Source organism: Elgaria multicarinata, chromosome 10 (genome assembly GCF_023053635.1).
Source record: "Elgaria multicarinata webbii isolate HBS135686 ecotype San Diego chromosome 10, rElgMul1.1.pri, whole genome shotgun sequence".
Taxonomy (NCBI): Eukaryota; Metazoa; Chordata; class Lepidosauria; order Squamata; family Anguidae; genus Elgaria; species Elgaria multicarinata.
Genome location: NC_086180.1, coordinates 31,844,188 through 31,870,097, shown reverse-complemented (window position 1 = coordinate 31,870,097; position 25,910 = coordinate 31,844,188). Strand labels below are relative to the sequence as shown.

At 40.7% G+C, this 25,910-nt stretch overlaps 1 protein-coding gene across 1 annotated transcript in view; it reads left to right on the top strand.

Annotated features, from left to right (window-relative positions):
* Positions 1-9,412, top strand: part of ZGRF1 (zinc finger GRF-type containing 1) — a 35,684-nt gene extending 26,272 nt beyond the window's left edge. Inside the window, exons 19-25 of the mRNA XM_063135731.1 lie at positions 284-431; positions 1,480-1,607; positions 4,536-4,659; positions 5,779-5,955; positions 6,225-6,359; positions 7,097-7,358; positions 8,985-9,412. Coding sequence (XP_062991801.1) covers positions 284-431; positions 1,480-1,607; positions 4,536-4,659; positions 5,779-5,955; positions 6,225-6,359; positions 7,097-7,358; positions 8,985-9,136 — 1,126 coding nt within the window. The 3' untranslated portion in view covers positions 9,137-9,412. The remainder of the gene's footprint in view (positions 1-283; positions 432-1,479; positions 1,608-4,535; positions 4,660-5,778; positions 5,956-6,224; positions 6,360-7,096; positions 7,359-8,984) is intronic.
* The last annotated feature ends 16,498 nt before the right edge of the window (positions 9,413-25,910 follow it).

Below are 25,910 nucleotides of genomic sequence, written 5' to 3'. Positions count from 1 at the left end.
CTGTAAGAAAGTAGGTTCTAACCTAGGTAGATCAATATGCTAGATTTGGATGCAAAGTGATCTCTTTACGTGACATGCATTCAAACAGTCAATCATTTTTATGTGTTTTGATGCATAAAACACATGATATGCTGTACTTTCTTCTTGGGAAATCGCCTAGATTTCAGCACTTGAACAACAGACTAAAATGGAAGCAGGAGGGTCTTTTGTACAGGTGTATCTGAACTCAACTGCACTGTTTTAATTCAACATTATTCTCTATGACTGCACAATATGTTTAAAGCTTGCATGCTGGCTCAGGAACAGAAAATGAGCAACTGAAAGAATTGCTTTCCCTGATGAAAGAAGATTTAACCCCAGCAGAAAAAATCTATGTAAGGAAGACCATTGAGCACCATAAACTGGGTACGAACAAAGCTCTCCTGCAGCAGGTACTGATAAAGTGAAAACAAATAGTTGATAAGTATAGTAGGATTATTGTGCATTGATGGTGATATTCTTCACAAAATAACTCTTGGTACAAAAATAATTACCAGGGACATCTATTTAGAAATAGGTCTCATATATTAATGTTTTAGCTATAATTTTGATATGTCTTCAGTGGCGCAAGTGGGTAAAATGGATAGGTATGAAGTTCTGGTGAAGCATTCTGGGAGTTTTGAAGGTCATTTCATCCATTTTTATAACTGAACTTAGAGTTTAAAAATAACTAAAATAAAACAGTTGGAGAATTTTTTTGCAAGGCATGTAATCACTGATCTATCTTGGGGGTGAAAATCAGAATCAACTTTTATAAGAACTGAATATGTGCTACTGTGAAGAGTTAGGTCAGTACCCAACGAAGTCATTGTGCTAATACAAATTATGCTGCACCAGTGTAAGGGGCCAGAACTGCAATGCTAGTAGCAATAGGTTATACAGTAGGTTTTCTAGGGAATTCTGTTACCAAATTACCACTATTGCTATTTAACTAGAGGACCCTTACGCTTCTCCTTCTCCCATTACTAAGATGAAATTCCTCCTGAAATTGCATGCTTACAGTACAGTCATTTCACATGTTTACTTGGGAGTGAATTTCAGTGTATCTAGTAGGACTTATTCCTTAATAAGTAGGAATAAGGGAAGAGACCATAGCTCAGTGGTAGAGCCTATGCTTTGCATGCAGAAGGTCCCAGATAAGGTCTTAGAAGACTCTATAAAAGAAAGCAGTATTAGAAACAGAATTTGTTTTTAAATGTATATGTTAGCAGCACTGTGAAAAGCCAAGAGTCACTCCAAAAACCAAGAGTCATTCCAAACTCAGAACATATCTAGAAGGTTCAACTCTAAAGGAATCTGTGACATGTGACAATAAATTGTTTAATCTCTAGAATTGTGAATTTTGACTATACAGCTTATGTTTATAAGGAGGTTACCTACGTGATTTTTACAGGTATAGAGATAGTTTTAAATATGTTTTATTTCCCCCTAATTTCATAGGTGAGAGTAGTGGGAGCTACCTGTGCAGCCTGCCCATTCTCTTGCATGAAAAATCTTAAATTTCCCATAGTGATTCTGGATGAGTGCAGTCAGATGACAGAACCCGCCTCTCTCCTTCCTATTGCAAGGTATAACTGCTTTTTATGTCACTACTAAGCTATTGCTGAATTGCTTATTCTTTGATCATATTGATTATTGGTTATTATGTACAGTTATGGTGCTTTATAAATAAATGATAATGATAATGGTTTTGTTATGCTGTAAGCAGCAGAAGAGCAGCACAGGAATAAATTGTTGTTATTATTATTATCATCTTAATTCAATGATCAGTCTTTTAAAAAATTCACAAAAAATCATTTTTTTTTACTGGTCTCATCTTTTATTTTGGATTATGTATGTATGTATCTGGAATATTTTTTTTTTCATTTTTTAAAAATCTTGTAAACCACCCTGGAATCAATTTTGATGAAGGGCGGTGTGTGTTAGTCATTCATCGTCTATCTGAAAGGGGGAGGGAACCAACTCTTCTTCTTTGTGTTATCTCTGCAGTCACATAGGTGGGAACTATGCCTGTGCAGAGCAGCATTTTGGAAAACCTCTAGAACTTAGAAGAGCCTGTAGCCCAAGAATGAGGACTGCTGGCCCTCCAGATGTTATTGGATGGCAATTCTTGGTATCCCCCACCTTTGGCTATGCTGGCTAGGGCTGATGGGAATTGCAGTCCAGCAATATCTGCAGAGCCACCCATTCCCAAACTCTACTAGAGCCGCTGCTGCTGAGCAAGAAACCCCTGTGTAACCCTGTGACCCTGCATATCTCAGGAGCACAGCCAAGGCTCCCTTAGTTTCTTTTCAACCATTGCCTGAAAAATATTCTGCCTCAAAATTCATTGGGAGTTTGCGTTTTCTTGTTTTTTCCTTACCTTTCTCATAATTACGAAGGAAAGAAAACGAGATATCTTACCTCGGTTCCCATCTCTTTTTACCTTCTTTCAGTGCCATTCTTTGCTTAAAACTTTACAGCCAAGCATTTCCAGATGAAGTTTTAGGTGCTGTGCTTCTGTGGGTGTGGGAATTAAATGGCTTTGAGCCTCTGGGCTCATCTACAAAAAGCAGGATATTGCACTATGAAAGTGGTATATAAAAGGCCTGACCCACACCAAGCAAGATATATCGGTATGAAAGTGGTATATGGTATGTGTCAATGGGCCCCAACAGTTGTCAGTGCACTTCAATACCGCTATAAAGCAGTAGTGTGGCTCCTGCCTTTTATGTACTGCTTTCATAGTGCAATATCCTGCTTTTTGTAGATGTGCCCTCTGTCTCCACAAATCTGTTGCCTCTTGTCTCCAAGTGTATAGACTCAGGGCATCCAGAACCTCACATAAAGCTTCCTTGGATAAGTTTCCAGACATTCAGATGTGTGTCTTGGCTTCATTGCCCTAGTTTCTGCTCTGGCTTCAACTGTGACTCTTTGACCATCCAGCCCAAAGTGCTGTTGGTTTCCGCTTGTAGACCATCAGGCCATGAGGATCCAGTTTGCAAATTACCTATTCGTGTGACAATACTAAGTAATGTTAGTACTGTGGAATTCTAAGGAGCCATGGGACTAAACTAAGATTTATTGTATCTCTAACTGCCTGTATTTATTATACACTTACTGTAGACAACTCTTAGCTTCAGTACCTGGAGTACTTCTTGGTACCAAGCTGCAGCCTCAACACTTGTTAGCAGAGTTCTACAGAGCTGAGAAAATCAGTCAGCCTTCCACACAGCAGATCTGTATTTTTAAATCCTTTACTGCATCAACAGATTGCAAGCTGCCTTACACAGCATAACAAGCAGAAAAAGAAAAAGAAGTTAGAGAGGAAAATGTTTAGATCACAGTGATCTAAATGTGTCCATGCAGAAATTGAATTGTTGCCATTTTGAATATTTCTGTCACACATAGGAAGAGGGCCTAGAACAGAGTGGCAGAGGCTGTAAAGAGCCTGTGCATGATGGGATCTAAAAAGTTTTTGAAATAAGAGGCTGGGTGAAAATACTTGCAACCATGAGAGCTAGTTAATGGATCACAATACAGCCAAATTTAAGCATTTCAGTTAATGATACTTAAAAGTGTCTACATTTATCTTGCATTTGTCCATTTGTTTTTTTTAAAATGAAAGCTTAAATCTTTGTAGTTTTGTAGCAAAAGCCCAGCAAGAACAAATGCCAAACAGCACACAGCTGCACAAAATCTGAATAACAGCCAAGACAGTGGGGTAAAAAGACTGATACAATATGTGTGCATTAAAGAAATTATAACAAGATTGAGACATATAACATCATATAACTATAAGTTCAGTATACATATATACATGACAGAGTAAAGTTACAAAAACAGGTTCATGCATTTGGCAATGAATTGCTGAGCAAGATCAGACTATACAGGACTCCAGATTTTACACCTGTTTTACCGCAGCTTCCTCAGAACCTTGCTATAATTACTGCAAAACACAATACAAATGAAAATAAATCCCCACACTGAGGTTAAACATAAGGAATTTGAAGATAAATAAGGGTTATATGGGTTCCAGCTCAACGTCCATAACTCACCACTCTTAAGCTTGTGCCTTGGGAGAAAAGGTGAGGCAATTCTTAAATTGTTCCTCTTCCCCAAAACATCTTTGATTGTCCTCAAGGTGGATTGACTAAAGAAAAGTACAAATTTTCAATTACAAGGTTAAACAGAGATGCATACAAATTGTAAAAGATTGGCAATTCTTCTAACCTCAAATCCCAGGCAAGTTTTTGGAAAGCTTCAGGGGTTGTGAGTTTTTTGAGCAGCTGTGATCATTTTACCCTCAAGGTCTCTTTTCTATATCTCCCTTAAAGACACATTTATCTAATTACAAGGAATTCAACAAGGTGATTACCTTCCCAGAAATGACGAGAGTTCAAGGCTCGTGTTCAAAACCTTGGGCTGTACCCGGCGAGTCTTTGACTGAAAGGTGGTATCCAACTATTAAAGTCAAAAGTAATTTAGAATGGTCAAAACTGTGTTTATATTTATAGATTTGAGTGTGAAAAGCTTATTCTGGTTGGAGATCCTAAACAGCTGTCACCCACCATTCAAGGGTCTGAAAGTGCACATGGTAATGGTTTGGAGCAAACCCTCTTTAACCGACTGTGTTTGATGGTATGTGCTACTATTCTTCCTGAAAAGGGTACTCTTTCTGTGATGTTGACCTTATAATATGGAAGACCTTGCTTTCTTAACAATATTTGCCCAGCTTTTTCATTTCCTGTTAATGCGTACTTAAATTGAGGTTTCTTAAGAGCTAGTTACCATCTGCTACTTGCGAGATTGTTTTGGGAATTTCTTAGAAAACATACATGTGATAAATGTGATCTCTAAATTAGTCAGCCGTGTGGAGGAATCTCACAAGCATGATTTGGGATTCCTGTCAGCATCTGCTCAAGGATCTTCACAGAAAAATCAACATAGATGTCGAATTCCATTGTAATGTTGTGTTTAGAGCATATTTAGAAACAGGTATGTTTCTAAATACCCTCCAGTATTTGGATAAATGAGACCCCGAGTCAAACAGGAGGTGTTGTTTTGATCAGTCCAAGAATACCAGCATATCATTCCAGTACAGGAACTGTGTGTGCTCCTAATTCCTTGTCTCAAATATCATTGCTGAGGTGTACCTGAGACAATTATCTCTTCTTTTTGAAAAGAAAAGGTGTTTTTTTTATCAGATAAGGTTCTTTCCTTGGGGACTTTGAAATATGAAGTAGCAATACACACTGATGTGTACCTCCCCAGTTCCTCCTTTGGTCTGTGAGCTTCCCAGTTGAAAATAAGAGCAAAGTATTTTATGTTTTGTCTGAGTGATGTCCAACTGCATCACATGAGGATTGTATCAACTCTTTTTAAGAGGGGACCTATTTATCTGAAATCTCCCTCAGATAACAATACTTGGGCATTTTAGAGGAAAGATGGGATATATAAATAAAAATAATATAAATCAGAGTACTTAGCACATTAAGGCTTAGAAAAAAATTGCCTACTTCAATATATATTGTTCCTGTTTCTACTGATTTATGATACTGTTCCCCTTCCAAGTATTCCCTTAGACTTGACAAACTCACAATTTCATAACTGTAGGTATGACACAAGGAGTTAACTCAGTATACCCCCTGAAATATGTAAACTTACGTAACAGGACTGTGAGTTTATAACGTTGGTATAATATGGTTTAATAACTCTTCCACTTATTTTTGCTTTCCTTTTTTCCTTACCAATTCATAGGGACATGAGCCAATATTGCTTAGAATGCAGTATCGTTGTCATCCTGTTATCTCTGCCATACCCAATGACCTATTTTATGAGGGAAATCTGTTGAATGGCATTTCTGAAGTGGATCGAAGTCCTATCATAGACTGGTTACCGACACTATGTTTTTATAATGTTGATGGTTTTGAGCAGGTATGTGTATTGTTTTAATTTTAAAACCATTAAGATTGCCATGTTTTCTGTTTGTAGAGCAGAGTTGCATTCTTTGGGATAAGCTGGTTATAAACAAAAATGTCCCTTTTGGATTCGATACTTCATTAACTTGATGCTGCTCTGAGGGAAATGGTTAGACCTAAATTACTCTGTGTTAAGTTTTCGTCTTCGTCACCCAAAGGAGGCTAGGTAACTTCTTATAGGATTTCTTCCATTGCTTACTTTGAATTTTTATTCTCGTTCTCTAGATGGAGAGAGACAACAGTTTCCACAATATGGCAGAATCTTTTTTCACTGTCAAGTTAATCCAGTCTCTGATTGCCAGTGGAGCAGATGGATCTCTGATTGGGGTAATAGCCCTCTATAAGTCACAAATGAGCAAGGTAAGTTTACATACCAAAACATGCTCCAGCACATTTACCAGTATAGTATTAAATGCAAATTTCTGCTTTTTCCCCAACAATGAGCTTTTCCTCACTATTTTTCATATATATTATATATATATATATATATATATATATATATATATATATATATATATGGATTTGTATGTAATAATACAATTTTCCAGCAATTATACATAGGCTTCAGCAAAAGCAGACCAAATATCCAAAGAAGTATCCATTTGAAAGTGGCATCTATATGTCACCCGTTCAAATATTGAAAGTGTTGTAAGGTCCTCAATCCATTGCATTATAGGAAGTGAGTGTTTATCTTTCCAATGTTGAAATATCAGACTTTTAGTTGTCAAAAGAGTTCAAAGAATCCATTTATGCTGACTATTTGTTGATGTACGTGAAACCGGTAAATAATTTAAAAGGCCCTGTACATCTGGGAATATTCCAGTACCAAAAACTGTTCCAGACAGAAAACAAAGATTTTTGCCAAATAAGACACAGCCTAAGATCCATAGATGCCACAGGTAGACACCAAAGTGGTGATCCATTGATTAAGCATTTGTGGTGATGTCCGCAGTAGTTTCTCAAATTCTCAAACATGCCCACAGGTCCAAAAAGTTTGCGGATCCCTGTTTTAATGGAACATATGAATGCCCATAATTTCATTTCGTTTTATCATTTGCAAAGTTGTAAAATATTGTCTTTATCTGTTTTGTTGGCAGATTTGTAATTTGCTTGGTGCTGTACACTCAGAGGCTTCCCAAATAAAAGCTGTCCAGGTGTCCACTGTTGATGCTTTTCAAGGTGCAGAAAAGGAAATCGTTGTCTTGTCTTGTGTAAGGACAAGACAAGTTGGCTTCATAGATTCAGAAAAGAGAGTGAATGTGGCACTGACGAGAGGGAAGAGGCATTTATTGATAGTGGGAAATCTTAAGTGTTTAAGAAAGAACAAACTATGGGGAAGTATCATTCAGCACTGTGCAGGTAAAGTGGAATATCTTAAAATATAGACATTATTATAGAGATCCCAGAGAAACTTATTCCCTTACCTACTTTGTGCCAATTACTTGTAATTGCTTTTTGAAATATTTGTACCTGCATATTTTCCTGTTGTATAAATGGAATGTGTATGTCTATTATAACTTTTCTATTGATTCTAAATGTGTTTACTCAGAAATAAGTCCCATTAATTTCAAAGGAATCTACTTTCATTAAACATGCTTAGACTAGCAGTCTTCGTTATCCTTCTAATAACAAGGATTTTTATTGGATTTTAGGAGGTTTATAGGTAAGGTGCAGTGCTCCGAAAGTAATTCACTGCCAGCTATGAATTACTTTGCTCTTAGTCACATATCCTGTTTCTGGACAATCATTCCCAGTTTGTCTTTTTAATAGCCCTGCACAAGGCTTTGGTAAGAGAGGGCCCATAGCTTTGCCAAAAGTATCAGGAAGTTTGAATATCAAAAAGCATTAATCCCTTAGGATCAAACTAGACATAACATTGGGAGATCCGTAATTTGTATTGTAGCTGGAACTACAATGCTGGCGGGGGTGGGGGAGTGATATTTTCCCCACTGTGTCATTTTCCTGATTAAAATGAGACCCACCATATCTGTACCTATACATTTCCCCCCATGAGGCATATAGCAATTCCAAGATGGCGGATTTAAATGGGAGGAAATGGCACGAGGTCAACACACATACACACACACAGAGTTGCTATTAAATTATTTTAAATGTATAAAAATGTAATAAATAAATAAAATATGGTTTTTATATTGCCTTTTAAACTTTTAATGTTTTAAATTTATCTATTCTTGTTATATTTTATGGTTTTTAATTGTGCACTGCCCAGAGAGGTTCGGCTGATGGGCGGTATAAAAATATAAGAAATAATAGATAAATAAATAAAATTAAATCCATGGGAAATCTAATCACGGATCTCTTGATGTCACATCTAGTTGTGCCCTTAGTCTGACAAGGATTGGATGATCTGCCAGCCACTTTTCCCACTCCACAACCCAATCACTTACCATTTGGTATCTGTCTACCTTCTACTTGGAAGAGATACATATAATACCTACTAGGATTTCTTCTGGTATAAGAACTCCTAGACTGAATAAGCGAATGGTTACAGCATTCCTTAGGTCCCTCTGCCTGCTGTCCCCCAGGGGATCCTGGTTTCTGCAAGCTGCTTCCATAAATGTATTGTCGGAAAGATCCAACAGGTATATGGAGAAAAGGGAAAGAGTAGATAAGATTTTCCTTTCTTTGCCCTACTGTTGAAGTATTTTCAAGTTTTCACTTACTATCCACATTTCAATCAAAATATTGGCTTTTTGTTACTTATGGGGGGGTTGCGTGCCCTCTTTTTCCATTTTAAAAATCTCTATTCCATGTCACAGACTACTTCTGAAATTTCTGACAGTTTCAAAATGTATTTTAACAGGCATAATGGGCCACTATTAAAGGAAGACATGTCTAAACCTTCCTGGGTGTGCAGAGTTAGCAAGATGGTTCTTTGTATCTAGGCCAATGTGTTCAGAAAATAAATAATACAAATTAGGATTGAAGCTGTAATGTATAATTATACTGTTCTATTACTTCTAGGAAGAAAAAATGGATTACAGCATGTTAGCCAGTGTGAGCAACAGCTAAATGAGATTATTAAATCTTGCTTGGAAAAGAAGGAGGAGGAAGAAAAAAACACACACAAGAAAAAATCTAGAAGTAAAACATTTTCACAAAAAACAAATGAATAAAAATGTGCTCTCTGGGTAAATTGTGTAAGATATCTTGGAAATCACAGGTAAATACAGTTGTGGTTTTTTATGTCCCACCAATATTCCAATATGCTAACATGTAATAAAAGGCTTGATAACCAAGTTATTCCCAGTCAAAGATGTCTTTAGAAGCTGTCATTCCTTTTCAACATGCTTCCCCCTGCCCCCCTCCCCCACAGCAATATGTGGTTATTTTAATTGTTGTACTGATGTCTACATATTCCAGAGTAGAATAAAGTCAGGATTTTTAAATTACTTTTTATTGAGGATTTTTCAATAGGGGATATGAAACATTTAGACATTTTTATCATGGATTGTAGATGACCAGACACACAGACATACACACACACACACACCTGACCATTGGAGAATATTCTACAATATAATACTTAATTTTGGCAACATATGGTATGAGGTTGTGGTGGGAAGGGGGTTATTCTATGCTTGAGATCAGCAGTCTTTTCTTTCTTTTGTAATGTATTTTGAAGCAACTCCCTATTAAAATTTAGAAAAATTGGGTTTTCTCTTGAAGATAAATCTGTGTGCCATAAACCCATGGAAATATGAGAAGGAATGTCTTAAATTCCCTGTAAATTTAAAATTCCTGTGTAATACTTAGTAGTTAAATGGCTCACATATATTATCATGACGAGCCCATATGGTACCTGTACATATCTTTCCACAGGGAAAACATCAGCTTTGTGGAGAGTAAATTTTCACTGGGAAAACGATGTTAGGGGGAAAGGATTAAATTCCTCTTTACCAGTTCTGATCCAAATTGCTCCCTCTCAAGAGTTTTTAATAATTTAAACCAATTCTTTCTTAAATTGTGTCACAATCTTATTTCAAATTACTTGTTAAAAACATGTTCCTTGCCTTCTCCAGAAGTATTTTCTAGAAAGTATTAATAAAGGGATCTAACTTGTTATAGTCTCTTAGAACTCTAGGGTTTTCTTTTTTTTAAATGCTAAAATCTTAGCTAAAATAAAAAATGTCCATTAGGTGGTGCCAGTGTACTCTTTGATGTCCATGCATAGCTTGACGAAAACTAGCAAGGGTCATCTATTTTTTTTCTTAAGTGAAGAAAGAAATTTTTGCATAATCTCACATGAGTTTAAGATAATTATTCAGTTGTGATGCAAGTCTGTTTCCAAAGGCTTTGAAGTTGTGTTCAGGAAAACAGAACTTTATTGCACTCTAAACTCTGCCGCATGTCTGCGTTTCTAGAGTGAAGGCAAGCTTTACTATCATATTTTGGAAGTTTTTTTTAAAAGGATTTATTTTAGCTCAAGCTGTCGCTGAAGCCATTAATAAGCAAAGTGTAGAAAAAGAAGAAGAAATTGTCAGGGGCTGAATAGCATCTTTTAAATTACTGGTGACACCCCTGTTCCAGCTCCCTAAAATCTCAATCAACAATCCATTAGAACTCAACAGGAGTAAAACTAAATCCTCGTTTAAGTGTATTTATCCGATCTCTTTTCTCTCTTTCAAATGCTAAATCCATTTCAGCATATGCCCCTTCTTTCTCTCGCCTTTCTCTAAAGGCTGGCAGCCTATACTGCTCTTGTAAATATGAAAGATGCTAATCATATGACATATCACGTCTCAGTCGGAGCTTGGAATAAAGCCTTGAGATTTGGGATCATTGCCTCCAGACAACAGCTTCATCAGCCGGAAAGTTGGTTTTTTTTTCTCCTTTCCTTCAACTCTCAATCCCTTCTTTGTCTGAGGGAAAATGCAGCCAACTCAAGCTACCCTGGGCCATATGGTTCACTCTGTATTTTCTTAGTTGAATTCTGAATTGTTTCTGTGACTTGCTAAGGGATTTTTTCCCTCTTTGGAAGTGTATATAAAGACATAGAATGGCTATTTGTGCTGGGACAGCTTTGCTGAAGGTGCTGCATGATCTTCATGTGTTCATTTCACACACTCTCTACAGCTATTTTACTTAAACCACTTTCTGCTGCTGAATGCAGTTTACGTCTGTATCGTAAATATCCTTGGAAGTAAGGCCTATTGGTTTTCTAATATTTTTCCATGGGTGTTTTAAATCTGTGTAAATGTACTCTAAAGTACAGAGGTTATTTTGATAAGAACCTGTCAGATTTTCTTCCTTCTCCCTCCCTTTTCTCTCTGGATCTGTGTTTGTCTATATCTCCTCCTCCTCCTGCCCCCTCCTCCCCCAAAGGCCCTTTCAACAAATCATTAAATTCTACAGAGGTGGTCAAGCCAGGCCTGCTTTTCATGCATTTGGGAAAAGAAAAGAGTCCTTGAAGTTTAGAAGATGCCCAAGGAAAACTCCTTGAATGACATCAAAAGAATGGGTTTCCATAGCTGTTGAAGCACGAGAGCCGTGTAAGCTGCACAAAGGCGGGTTGGGGCAGTGGGACAGTCCCGCTGCTCTATCCCAGCACAATTGGGTCACTGAAATAGGGAATTAATTACCATTGGAGAGTGGGCAGCCCATTCACCACTGCCTGAGTTTTATTAAACGCCAATATAAATAACAAAACAACTCTTGTGGCTGCACTATTCCTACACGCCAAAGGAAGGATTAGCTTGGGGATTAACATCTTAAAGTCTATGAGACTTTCTGACTCAAGGTTCGGAGCTGGTAATCGTATTTGTCTCCTGGTTCAGCGATTAGTGCTCTCTCACTCCCACCTTCGCCTGCCTGCCCAATGTCCCTTTTTGCAGGCTTGTCTCTTTAGGCTTCTGCTGCTTCTCTTCTCACAATCAGCTGTTCTTTTGGCCACATCTATAGAAAAAAGAAAAAGAAAACTGCGTCTTGGTCATGCAATCCTCAAATTTCTGGGAAAGTGGGGGGGGGGATTATAGGCTCTTGGTTTGAGGAGAGAGCCTGCTGCCCTGGGAGGAGGAGGGAAGGAGGGGCTGGAGTTTAAAAATCACTATGTGGAAGCCTGCACCTGCCATGCAAATAGGGGAAGCAAAACAATCAAAGAACCACCACTTTGGGGTGGGGGAGGGGGGAAGAGTTACAAGCAAGGGATGCCTTCAGGCTACATGGGTATAGGCATCTCCTGGTGAGACCGAAAATCAGCACCCATCTGTCAAGCTGTTTCTCTGCTAAGGAAAGTAAAAGAAAACTGCTCTGCCTTCCGGAGCTCCATTTAAAGAAGTTTCTCTGCCGTGGTGTCCTTGCACTAGTTTCCCTATGGTTTCTGAAGCTTCTGACTGCCAGGCCTGAGCAAAAGAACACTAGCTAAAAAAGTACATGATTACTAACTTCAGTTTGGAATTTGAAAGATGGCTTAGGGTTTATTTTAAAAAGTACATGATGGGAAGCAAAAGGCATATTCAGAAACACTCATTTTTATTAGTGACTGAGGAAGCTTGTCCTAAGGATGAGCCAAATTATTTTGCAGATTTCACAGCTGATCCTGTCATGGGATAAAAGGCTTTTGAGCTGGATCACAAGTGTGCCCAGACTGAAAGTAAGCCTTTGTTGCTCCATATATAGTGCAATTTAAGGCAGATTCTCATTCTTTATTTTGCACTTGGGTGCAATAAAACAGGTAACGATAAATAAAAGCACTGTATGTGCTTCTTGAATGTCCAAAGTGTTTGACATGCAGATACCAATACAGGAACAGTTTCTGTGCGTGTAATCCATAGTTCCATGTATTTCAATTTGGAAAGTGGCATTCTTTTTTTATAGCTGTGTGTGCCCTTCATAACTGAAGGTATGTGTGGACATTTTACTGAGATATCTGTGCCAATTTTAAAATGGGAAACCACTCTCAGATGGGGGGAAACCAGCACTGAACTACATCCAGAATGGGCATGAGCATAAAAAATACGTAATTGTGGTGTGTACAATTCTGAAAAAGGCTCCTTGGAATACTTGCAGGGGAAGGAACTTTCCTTGTTTCAAGAAAGAATCTGATAAAATAGATTAAGCGTACCGAGAGATCTGTGAAGGCCACCCGGTAAGCTTCATGGCTGAGGAAGCATTTGAGCTGGAGGCTTCCCTTATCCTACCTGATACTCGTCTGTCCTAATTTTCTTTGCGGGTTTGGTGGGTGGGTAGGGGGTATCCAGTGGATTAACTTTATTTCACACTATTTGGGAAATAACTCTCCCCACCCCACCCCACCCACACCTCAAGATCCTATTGAATGACTAGTGACCCTGGTTAATAATGCAAGTGCTTGACAGTATAAAATATTTGGCAGAATCCTTCCTCCTAAGTTTCATAGAATCATAGAATAGCAGAGTTGGAAGGGGCCTACAAGGCCATCGAGTCCAACCCCCTGCTCAATGCAGGAATCCACCCTAAAGCATCCCTGACAGATGGTTGTCCAGCTGCCTCTTGAATGCCTCTAGTGTGGGAGAGCCCACAACCTCCCTAGGTAGCTGATTCCATTGTCGCACTGCTCTAACAGTCAGGAAGTTTTTCCTGATGTCCAGCCGGAATCTGGCTTCCTTTAACTTGAGCCCGTTATTCCGTGTCCTGCACTCTGGGAGGATCGAGAAGAGATCCTGGCCCTCCTCTGTGTGACAACCTTTTAAGTATTTGAAGACTGCTATCATGTCTCCCCTCAATCTTCTCTTCTCCAGGCTAAACATGCCCAGTTCTTTCAGTCTCTCTTCATAGGGCTTTGTTTCTAGACCTCTGATCATCCTGGTTGCCCTCTTCTGAACACGCTCCAGCTTGTCTGCGTCCTTCTTGAATTGTGGAGCCCAGAACTAGACGCAATACTCTAGATGAGGCCTAACCAGGGCCGAATAGAGAGGAACCAGTACCTCACGTGATTTGGAAGCTATACTTCTATTAATGCAGCCCAAAATAGCATTTGCCTTTCTTGCAGCCATATCGCACTGTTGGCTCATATTCAGCTTGTGATCTACAACAATTCCAAGATCTTTCTCGTTTGTAGTATTGCTGAGCCAAGTGTCCCCCATCTTGTAACTGTGCATTTGGTTTCTATTCCCTAAATGTAGAACTTGGCATTTATCCCTATTAAATTTCATTCTGTTGTTTTCAGCCCAGCACTCCAGCCTATCAAGATCACTTTGAAGTTTGTTTCTGTCTTCCAGGGTATTAGCTATCCCACCCAATTTGGTGTCATCTGCAAATTTGATCAGCGTTCCCTGCACCTCCTCGTCCAAATCATTAATAAAAATGTTGAAGAGCACTGGACCCAGGACTGAGCCCTGCGGCACCCCACTCGTTGCCTCTCCCCAGTTTGAGAAGGTTCCATTGATAAGTACTCTTTGAGTCCGATTCTGTAGCCAACTGTGGATCCACCTAATAGTTGTTCCATCTAGCCCACTTTTAGCTAGTTTGTTAATCAGAATGTCATGTGGTACTTTGTCAAAAACTTCATATAAGTGACCAAATCATACTGGAGTTATCGCAAGGGTGGGGAACCTCAGTACCAGGAGCCAAATCTGCCCCTCTTGGAATCCCAATCTGGCCTTCTGGGGTTCCCCGGATGGTGATATCTCCCATTCTCCAATCACCAATCATTTGGTAGTTTCCCGGATTTTGCAGTTTTATCTCCATTCTAAGTGGTGGAAAATGTCTTTCCTAAATTACTGGCAGTTAGACCTTTAAACTACACTATGCTGGCATATATATGTCAGCATATTGTATCTTAAACATCTTACTGCCAGTGTGGTATAGTGGCTAAAGTGTTGGACTTGGCTTCAGGAGATCTGGGTTTAGTCCTCACTTGGCCATGGAAACCCACTAGGTGACTTTGGTCCATTCACAGACTCCCAACCTACCTCGCAGGGTTGTTGTGAGGATAAAATGGAGAGGAGGGGGATTATGTACACCACCTTGGGTTCCTTGGAGGAAAGAAAGTGGTATATAAATGCAATAATAAATACATAAATAATATATTGGCCCTGCCTCCTTTTGTATTTATTGGGCCTTTGGAATTGCCCACTGATGGGATGCTTCCCCCCACCCAAGAGTTTTTCCAAATTTAATTCAGTCCTTGGAATGAAAGAAGTTCTCACCTTTGTGCTATCAGATATTGCTGGTGATATTTAATAGTGTTAATATTCTAGCAAATATTAACCAAGGAATATCTATGCTATATGCACATGTCACCATTTAAGCATTACATGAAACAGATGTTCCCGGCCTTTCTATGGGAAGACAAGGAACATCCTCCTCCTCATTTAATACTTACATGCCGCAATATAAAATAATGTCTCCACCGTGTAATCAGTATCTTTGAGGGGACCCCCACAGGTTCCCAAGATGGAAGATCAACCCTGGTTTGTGTTAGTAGTCCTGTTGTGTCAAGTTTATTACCTATACATGTGAATGTAAGTGACCATTCTCTAGAGTAAGCACAACCTCATTTTCTGTGTTAATGTAGCTCAATCTAAAAAATATGACTACTACAATACTACTAGTATTGGTTATGACAATTGTTGTGGTACAATTGTGGCAAGCCATCTTCTGTCTGACCAAACCACAAATTAAAACCACTTCGTACAAACAGTAATATACAATTTCCTTTCCCCTGGATATATTAGGCTGAGAATGTTTGCTTTAACCACAATAAAATCATATTTAAATGTTGACCCATGTTCTAAGGATCAATGATTTCAGAACTGCTCATCTTTCTCTGAAACATAAACAAATGTCCAAAATCCAGGCAGACCTTGCAATTCCTATAGTGTGCAAGTCTGAAAAAAAACCCTAAATTCTGATGGGCAACATGGGCACCTTAGAGCATCTGATAAGTTGGCGCCATGCGAAGACATTTGAATAAGCGTATCTGACCCTTTTTTGTTCTCCTATAAGCATCCAAAAATTTATGCTTTTTAAAAAAAGAATAGCTTGGTTCAAGCCAACTGTGTCTTTTGAGATATGAATTTAGAGTTGCTAGAAAGGTGGGTCCAACCAATAAGTAATTTGATTTGTTGGCTAGACCACTGATATCAGAAATGGACGCTATTATGTAATTGGACAAAACAGGAATCAGTCTCTCTAAAGATTTTACTAAACTCAAATTCCAATAAAAGCAAGAGTTTACTAACTCCTGGAGAACCTCTCATATACCAAGACGCTCTCTCTCAGACAAGCCTCTCTGCAATGAATTCTACGTATTCCCTGGAACCAAGATTCAACTCAAATAGGTAATATGTAAGGTCGATTGACTTTGGGGGATTTATTTGGAATTCACTGTGTGTGTGATTGTAGCCTTCCCCGGTCCCCCACACCCTCAAATAAAATCCCTTTTTATATTGAACATTAGCAGCATTGTTCTCATTAAAAACTCTTCTTCACACAAATGGCCCCACAATTCCAAAATTACCACTTGTGTTTTCAGGATTTTTACAATGTTTGTGTTGAGTCCTGCATTTCTGGGCTTTGGGTGTGTGTGATTAATTGTTATTTCTTACCCGCCTCTCCCTTTGGATCGAAGCGGGGAACAACATTAAATACAAAAATACTATAAAATTCAGTAAAATACATAAAACTGATTTAAACATATAAAAACTCATACATTATTAAAATAACAGCCAGGCATCTTGAAATTCAACTTGGGTAGATCTGTCAGAAGAGATCAGTCTTTATAGCCTTTTTAAACTCAGAAAGACTATTAAGTTGGCAAATGTCTCCCGGCAGGCCATTCCACAGTTGAAGCACCTCTTTATTTTTGGAGGGAGAGGTCATTGGCAATAGGACTCAGAAACTCCAGAAGCAGCTGGGCAGACTAGGGTGTGCCAGGAGGGTCATCTTTTTGTCAGGATTCTTTTTTCAGGGGAACTCTAAAGAAGGGCTCCACTAGGAGGAAAAGTCAATCCTCCTTCCTAGTCCATAAGAGCAGGCTATCTGCATAAATCCGGGCGGGCAATTTGTTGGCCAAAATTTCTGGAGAGCCACAGCTCCTTTGGTCATGTTGGGTAGGGCTGATGGAGTTGTAAGCCAAAACATCTGGAGGGCCACAAGTTGCCCACCCCTGCCTTATGAAAATCTAGGCATGGGTTCTCTGATGCAGTTAGCTAATTTAGACTGGACATAGCAGTGTCCAGGGGCCTCCTCTTTCCATATTAATGTTCATTACTTTACTCACTTCAAAAAGTGGTAAGCCAGCCCTGCTTTGTTGAAGGCCCTTTCTGTTGAATGGGCCCCTAGAGCTCTGCCCCAAAGCCCTACCCTGACAGTACCGCTGCAGGAGGAGCTAAGAAAGAAACATGGCATCCTCTGCGGTCTCCTGCTGGAAACTTCGTAGGCCCGTCCAGCTGACACAACTTATGCGGTGGGAGCATGGTTTCGGCCTGCCCGGGCAACAGCCTGCTCGTCTTTCCCCTAAACTTTTAGGGCTTTGAGGTCACCCCAGCGTTCAGGCTTCTTAAGCATGACAAAGGCGTCTCGAAAGGTCTCCCTGCCCCGTCCTCCCAGCGTCCTGCCCTTTCCTTTAAATCATTTGTGCGTCCCCATTTCTTGATCCCTGCCTTCTTTGGCCTTTTGTTGTTCCCCTGAAGGAGGGCTGAGCCAAGCGAAAGGGGCTGCAGTTGAACAGTTTGACCCTTGTAGGACAGCTCGGCTCCTGGGCAGCGCAGGACTCTCAGGCCTTCCGGGCCTCCCCGCCAGCCCACCCCTTTGCATAACAGTTCAGCCTCATTTCACTGGGCCGCCCTTTGGAAGACCACACAAGTGCCTCTTGAATTCAGGCAAAGTTAAAAGGCAGACACAGACTCCAGCCGCGTCTGTCTTCGGACACATTTGCCTTCAAATTGAGGAGGAGGAGGAGGGACTAAAATAAGACATTCCCCCCCTTTTTTTTTTCTTTACTCCTCCTTCTCCTCGCTGGACAAAAAAGAAAACCCATATACAGGTCCATGAGAGGGCAAAAGTAACCATCTTTCTAGTAATCCCTGCCTTTGGCCATGTGGGGGGTTGGAGAGTGGGGAGGCACTAGCCAGTCACTGGGTGATGGTTGTTTCTCCTCCCAAGACCTTCCATCATACAATATACCCACCCATCCACCCCGCACCATGTGATGCTCACACAGCTAGAGAAAGGTAGTGAGAAAACAGGGAGTACAGCGCAATCTTCGCCAAGACTACGCTGAAGTCAGTTCCACTAGGTTTCAACAGCTCTTTCTCACAATCCTAGAAATGTGTTTTCAGAAGTAATCCCCATCCAATTCAATGGGGCTTATAAGGATTGCCAAGTCTGTTTAGGATTCTAGCCATAGTCTCAAGAAGGCAACTCCCGTTTGACTCAGTGTGGTTTACTTCTGAGTAGACGTGTTCAGGGTTGGACTGAAGGCTTGTAATCCAGATCCTTTGCGGCCCATAGGATTTTTGCGACTGACCTCAGTGCCTGCTAAATTGTATCCATCAAAACGCTTACTATAACATGCTGTAATAATTGTAGCATTCTGGATTTGAAAGGCATTTCGTAGTTGACCTAACAGCTAACGCCACTGAAGTGGCGATAACAGTTCTGTTAATTTTAGGTCGCCGTCAAAAGGAGACATGTGCAGATACATACCCTTCTCTCTTTCTCACATGCACGTACAAACACACACACACACACATACACATGTGAGTCACACAAAGAATTAATTAGTTAAAATATTGGCTAAAATGGTGGACGGAGAGGCACGTGCGTGTGCGCACAATACACATATGCAAGACTTATGGTTTTTAACCATAAAGTTTAATGGAACAAAAATAAGGCCGCTTTCTTTTTTAAACTGTTCTTTTGGGTGATTGCTGAAGCCTGTGTCTATTTTAATCCCTGCGATTTCAATTATATGTGGCACATAGTCACTTAACATTGGCATGTCCTGAAAGTTTGCGCGCTGTTTTAACTCTTCACCTGGCACACCGAGCCCTACAAATATATGATTTACTCTAGAATAACACCCCACCCTTCCCCAAGCCCCCGTCCCCGGACCTCCTTAACTGGCTATAAGACCTCCACCAAAAGTACAAAAGAGCATATTGAAACAAAAACACTAGGGAGGAAACTGCCCCACCCCCCTCCAAACTTATTAGCAGGCCTTATTAGCGCTCCTGGGGGCCGGTCCTCCTTCCCTCCCACTTGCCCTGCCCACTGCTGCGGTCTTCATTTGCAGCCGTGTATCCCGAGGCCAGCACGCTTTGCAAGGCTCCCGCGGTGCTGGACCGGAAAGGCCGAGCCTGTTGACCTTTGGGGCAGGTCGCCAGGGCCAGCTATTCAGGGCGCTTTGCCGGAGAGGGTGGTCTGGGGGAGGTGAGGAAGGGGGTGGGCGTGGCGCTTCTTGTTTGGCTCAGTCAGACACACACACGCACGCACATGCACGCAGACACGTTTCTCTCTCTCTTCTCTTTCCCCCTCCGAGGCATTTTGACCCGATGGCTGCCAGCTCGTGGTGTCTTTCTTTATTTCCTTGTTCCCCACCTTGTCGTCTTAAAGATAAGCGACGACGTGTGCCAAGATGGAGCGTGGTGGGCGCCATGCATGAAATACAACCCGAGCGCATCATCCGAGGCTGTATTTGCGGCTATCTAAAAGGCTACGGGAACACACTCTTAAATAAGGAAAGGGGGCGGGCGGGAATTACCTTGCGATCCTTCAAGTGTTTGCGACTCAACATCAAGAACGTCCTTGAAGACAACTTAACAGCAGCAACTGTCTTTTTCATGCTGTTACTATTCCCAATCAAATCGATCTGATTTCTTATTTTATTTTTTATTTATTTGTTTTGGACGCCACCAGAATACCCGAATGAGCAGCTTACTTAACCGCAGTGGAGGTTGGTGGTTCGGATGTCAGAGGGGCGGTGAATCCGCTGTGGATTTCAATCAGAGCCAGTCAAAACTCTAAAGGAGCTAACCTTAGTACCTTGGATAGCTCCAGGGTACCAAGGATAGGACCTACACACTTACCTGGGAGTAAATCTCCTTGAATTTACTTCTTCGAACTTATTTCTGAGTAGACATGCTGAGATTGATCTCTGTGTCCTGCATAGGACTATTAAATCAGCATCTCTGTCAGTGGCACACAAGGACAAAAAAATAAAAATGGGGGGGGGCGGGGCGCACAAGACGAAACGTGCAGGGGGGGGGGCTTAATCTCACAGGTAAGATTTCTGAAAGAAGCAACTCTGTGTTTCATATTAACATCGGCCTTCCTAGAAATGTTTGCTTTGAAATAGGTACTATGGATTTTGATGGAGTTAACTGTCAAATTAACATCTTTAGGATTGCAATCTTATTTTAATCTCCAGTTTATGGTTCAGTGGTAACTTCTAGATGAAAAACCTCTGTGGTGTAGTGGAGAGAGCTTTGAACTAGGAATTGGGAGATCCGAGTTCCAACCCCCATTCATCCATGGAGTTGAACCTACCTCACAGCCTAACCTTCCTCACAGGGTTGTTGTGAGGATAAAATGGAGAGGAGAAGGGGGCCACGTAATCCGCATTGGCTTCCTTGCAAGAGAAAAAAAGGAGGAATATGTAAACAAATGCTAAAATTAATCAATCAATCCTTCAGGTAACGACAGAGGTTCAACAATGAGCCCAATCCTCTTTTCTCAGGAATAAATTCTGCTAAATTCAGTGGAACTTCCTCCCAAGTAAGTGTCACTTAGTCTTCTTCAGTCTCAAAACTACGGGGTTTCAGCCAGAATTCTGGACGCACTTCCTTAAGAGTAAAGTCTTCGGAAGTCAGTGGATCTGGCTGCACTGTAGAAGGACTTGAATGTAAACGGTGGATGTCATCATAGCAAACCTATACATGTCTATTCAGAAGTAAGTCCCATCTACTTAAATGGCGGATACTCTCAAGAAATGGGTATGGACCGCAGCCTAAATAAATAATAATTAAAAAAACCCTGTTCAAGTCCGATTGAGTTCATTGGGGGAAAGTAAAGCGCTTGTTTAAAACTACAGTCTCAGCAAGCTTAGCAGTAACTCCTGTGGAACCCAGTGAGACTTGCGAGTAAACATCCATAGGATCAGGTTGCACTTCTATAGGAATCAAAGGGACTCGAAAACGTTTAACTTTTGCCGGATCCTGCCCAAGTCTACTGGCTTCTTTCGATTTAAATCTATTTCCTTAACTTACTGTCCAGGTATGTGTGTATAGGATTGCAGCCTTAAGTGTATTAATTTAAACATGCTGGTAGCAAAAGAATGCAAGCACAGTTTTGTCTTCATTTCTCTCTCTTTAGTAGAGCAAAAGAAAATGCAAATGTGCTTTAAGTACAATAAACTATTTTCATCCCACCCACCCCCGCGCACACACACCCACACGTCCCATACAAAACTGCTAGGTTTTTGATTTTTTTTACTCAAGAGTAAGTCATGTGGGACTTCCTGGTTAATGTGTTTAGGATTGCAGCTTTAAGTATACGCTGTCTCCCTGCCCCCGTCTGCAAATTCGTTTGTTTATAGTACCTATAACAATGCTTTTTAGGTACAGTATACAGTTTCTTTCTTTTTCTCTCTTTCTTTTGTTTGGTTTTAATTTAAGCATGTGGTGTTTAGAAGTTGGAATAATTTTTAAATATTAAAAAGATGTTAGCATTTGGGGAAAGACATGGTGTAACGGAGGGGGTGAGCAGAAGGGATTTCATGATCTGCTGCTAGGTCTCTGGGTGAGCTTCTGACTCCCTGTTCTTTAACCAGAGCAACAACAGAAAAGGGAGCGCTTCCCGCTAAATTAGGCTGCTGAAACTGTGAAAGATTAGCGGAGAACCAGGAGCGGATTTGTGTGTGAACAGATTACACTCACATCTGGTCCTAAAACAAATTCCTGGGGCTGAGCTTAGGCAACCCTGGGAGCACCCTATAACTTAATTCTAAGTGTATGCCCTTATTTTTCTTTCACTACCACCAAACCCACCCACCCACTCCATTCTACAATTGGCAGAGCTCAGGGTTTGGGTAAGAAAACTAGCAGATTTAGCAGATAGGAAATCTGCTCACCTGGGGAATGTAATACACACATTTAGACTACCGAAACAGAAGTTCATTGAGTTTCAGTGTTGCCAAATGTGAAGAAATAGAAATGTTTCATTAGGATGTCTGTGGGATATTCTTGCTCATATCCTTGCTCTCTTAATGCACATAATAATAAAATGCACCCTATTATAATACTAGAGCCCAAAGGGGTCATCCCATGAGGCCGAGTGGTGGGAGATAAAAGTACTTCTTCACACACAGTGCGTAGTTACACTATGGAACTCACTTCCACAGCATGTCATGATGGCCACCAATTTGGATGGCTTTAGAAGAGGGTTGGACATATTCATGGATGATAAGGATATCAATGGTTACAAGTTCTGATAGCTCTATGTTACCTCCAGTATCAGAGGCAGTATGTCTATGTACACCAATTGCTGGAGAAAATGGGTGGGAGAATGCTGTTCCACTCATGTCCTGCTTGTAGGTTTGCCGTGGGCAGCTGGTTGGCCGCTGTGTGAGCAAAGTGCTGGACTAGTTGGACCCTTGGTCTGATTCAGCATGACTTTTCTTATGTGAACCGCCCAGAGAGCTCCGGTTATTGGACGGTATAGAAATGTAATAAAATAAATAAATAAATAAATAAATGTTCTTTATGAAAAATAGCTGAACTTTTTGTTCTTTGTTGGAGGATATATAAAATACACTTTCATACCTACCATGCTGACTTATCAATACTTCAGCCTTCTCTAACCTGGCGCTCTCTCGATGTGTTGGACTACAATCCCAGCAACTCCAGCTAGGGGATGTTGGGAGTTTTAGCCCAACACATCTGAAGAGTGTCAGACTGGGAAAGGCTGAAGTACCTGAACAGAACCACTTCCCCATTTTGGTTAATCTTAGGTTTTCAACCAAAAACAAAAGCCAGGACTACCTTTCTTAGTTACTGGAATTCTTATTATCAACATGTACCACTAGCAAGACATAGTGGTTGTAGTTTGGAAAGAAGATACATATAAACAAGCCATTCACAGGCTGGCATACTATTTAGTGCAAACCTTGCAATCCTATGCCCACTTACCTGGTAGTAAATGCCCATTAGTCTCACGAGCTTACTTTTGAATAGATTTATATGGGATTATGCTGTAATCCTAAACACCTTGATGGAGGGATTCCCATTGAACACAATGAGATTTCTAAGAAAACAACAGCTTTACATTTTAAAAGTAAAACCATTTTTAACATTTTAAAATTGTTGCAAGTTTTAACTGCAAGTCGCCTTGGGGGCCCTACATTTACAAATACAAATGAGCACAAACTATATGGTGTAATTCCTTTATTAGGTCAACATAAAGATCACCCCCAAAATATGCAAAGCTTTGTGATATTTGATCTGGCTTAATAAAAGTATTGCAACATACGGATTTGGGAGTTTTGGCCAAAATTCTTATGGATTTTCTTGTTTTTCTTATGGCCTTTTTTTAAAAAAAAAGTAGAATTGCACAGAACATATTTGTTGCTCTATGTTAGCTAGGATGTTCATATATGAAAAGGAGGACAGCTGTTCAGAAAAGGGAATTTCAGCAGGTGTCATTTGTATGCATGCAGCACCTAATGAAATTCCCTCTTCATCACAACAGTTAAAGCTGCAGGAGCCCTGACCAGAAAAAGGGAGCAGAGGGCAATTGGACAGCTCCCCTTTTCGTTGCCCCAGAAGATGCCTGTGGAATGGCACTGCCTTGCCACGATTAAGCTCCACCTGGCTGCACTCAGGATGCTGCCCAGAGAGGAGGAGGTGGCCACCGCTTATTTAGAGCTGCTGCTAGCTCCGCCTAAGGAAATGAAGCACCCCAACCCACGCAGCCATGCAAATAGCTGCAGATCTTGCTGAAGGACCACTGCCGCCACTGCCACTTTTCTTATGCTCCGCATGTGGCAAGAATGGGCACTCCACTCCCCATGGGGTTCTCGTATATTGAAGGCTGGCTGATGCCACTTTTCACAGCACCTGGATGCAGCAATGGCGTGGGGTGGAATCCTCTTCATTTGTGGATTGCAATCATGAAGTCATAATTTTATTATAAAAATAATGGGTGGAGCTCCTCAGGTACTGGGCTTGGAAATGATTAAAGAACGATTTTATTAGTTTAAAAATAATGGCATGCATGCAAGTATACAATTTTACGCACCCACATAAATAACACAAAATAAAACCTCGATCATGCAGCCTTTCAAGGCACAGGAATCTTGCTAGAGAAATTGTGGCACCTTTGCAAAAGGAGGACCTGAGTTGCATCTGTTACCCTTGTACAGACACATTCTCTCACTCAGTCAGTCACATGCAGGAGTCAGGACTTAGTTCCAGGGTTTATTATGTTGTTGTGCTCAGTAATGGAACAGAGCTCCACTTCTCTCCCTTTGAATAACCAACGTTAAAAGCCCCTTCCCACACTTATCAGAGATATGGGGGAAGAGCTTCCAGGTGAAAGGAACCACCTTGCACTTAAGTTTGAACTGGTAGATAGGAACCTAAGCACAGCATAGGTAGACATGCACCTATGTGCAGGCACAGGCCTATTTTGCCGCTCTAGCTGCCCACCAGGCAGTGGTGGCACCAGAAAGAAAGAGAAATCATGGGGGGGGGGGGACACAAAAGGGGCAAAGTATCTTTTTAGCTGGGCGAGATTTATCCCATATGTTAATATCTCTGAAAGAAAAGTAATGGTATATTTCACATTAAACTTCCATCCTAAGTATATTATTTCTGAAATAAATGGGGAAAAGGTTACTTTAGGCCTACACCACAGAATTTTTGAAAAATATTAATTTGTGGTTAGATGATTTTTTTTTTTTACTATTAGGCACCCTGTATATAAATAATAAATTAATTATTTCTCCTGTGTGTCAGATGTTTCCTTTTCCCCCTCCGTGGATGGCCACTGGTCTGTTGGCATCTTGAAGGGTATGTTACTGGCTGCAAAATGTGCAGCCTTTGTTGGCTCAAGAGCTGCATCTGAATTTCAGAAGAGCTACAGAGATTATAATATATGAAAGCACTTGTATATGTGAAAAGTGTCTTTCCTCCAAGTAATGACAGGAGACCATCAATGGGGGGAGTGGGGAGGCATGCTCCTTGTTTGGGGAGGCATTTGCCCCCCCCCTTCTAGTGCTGCCACTGCTTCCAGGACACCAAGACAGACATATTTCACCTTCCCTTCAAATGATTATGAGCTCATCTCCAACTGTTGAAGGGAAGACAAGATAGTGGTCTTCACATCTCTGAAAGGCTCTTGTGCAAATGATGGAGCAGAGTTGTTCTATGTTGTTCCAGAGGGCAGTACTAGGATCAATGGTTGGAAGTTGCAGGAAACCAGATTTCGACTAAACTTAAGGGAAAACTTTCTAACAGTATGGGCTATTCAGCAGCAGAATATACTACCTCCGGAGGTGTTGGGTTCTTTGCTGGAGGTATTTAATCAGAGGCCGGACAGCTACCTGCCAGGGATACTGCATCTTGCATTGGCAGCATTTGGGAAGCTGTCTTTCCAGAGCTAGCTAGAGGGGCAATGGTGGGACTTCAAGCAGATTAAAACAAAACATGTGAGCATAAGGCACATTAGAGGTAGTAGTGGTAATTGAAGTCCTGTAGAATAAACAGATGATTTTGGTCTAGAGCCTCCTGCTTCTCACACAGAGCTTCAATGATGATACACATACTCAGTTGTGTTTTGCATCTGTGCACACCACAGGGAAAGGCAGTCCTTCTGTGTACTGCCTTTCCTGACGTTTTCAGGGAAAGATTCTGCCCTCTTCTGCTATCCTTTCCCAAAATAAGGAATATACCGCTTACATATTTAACA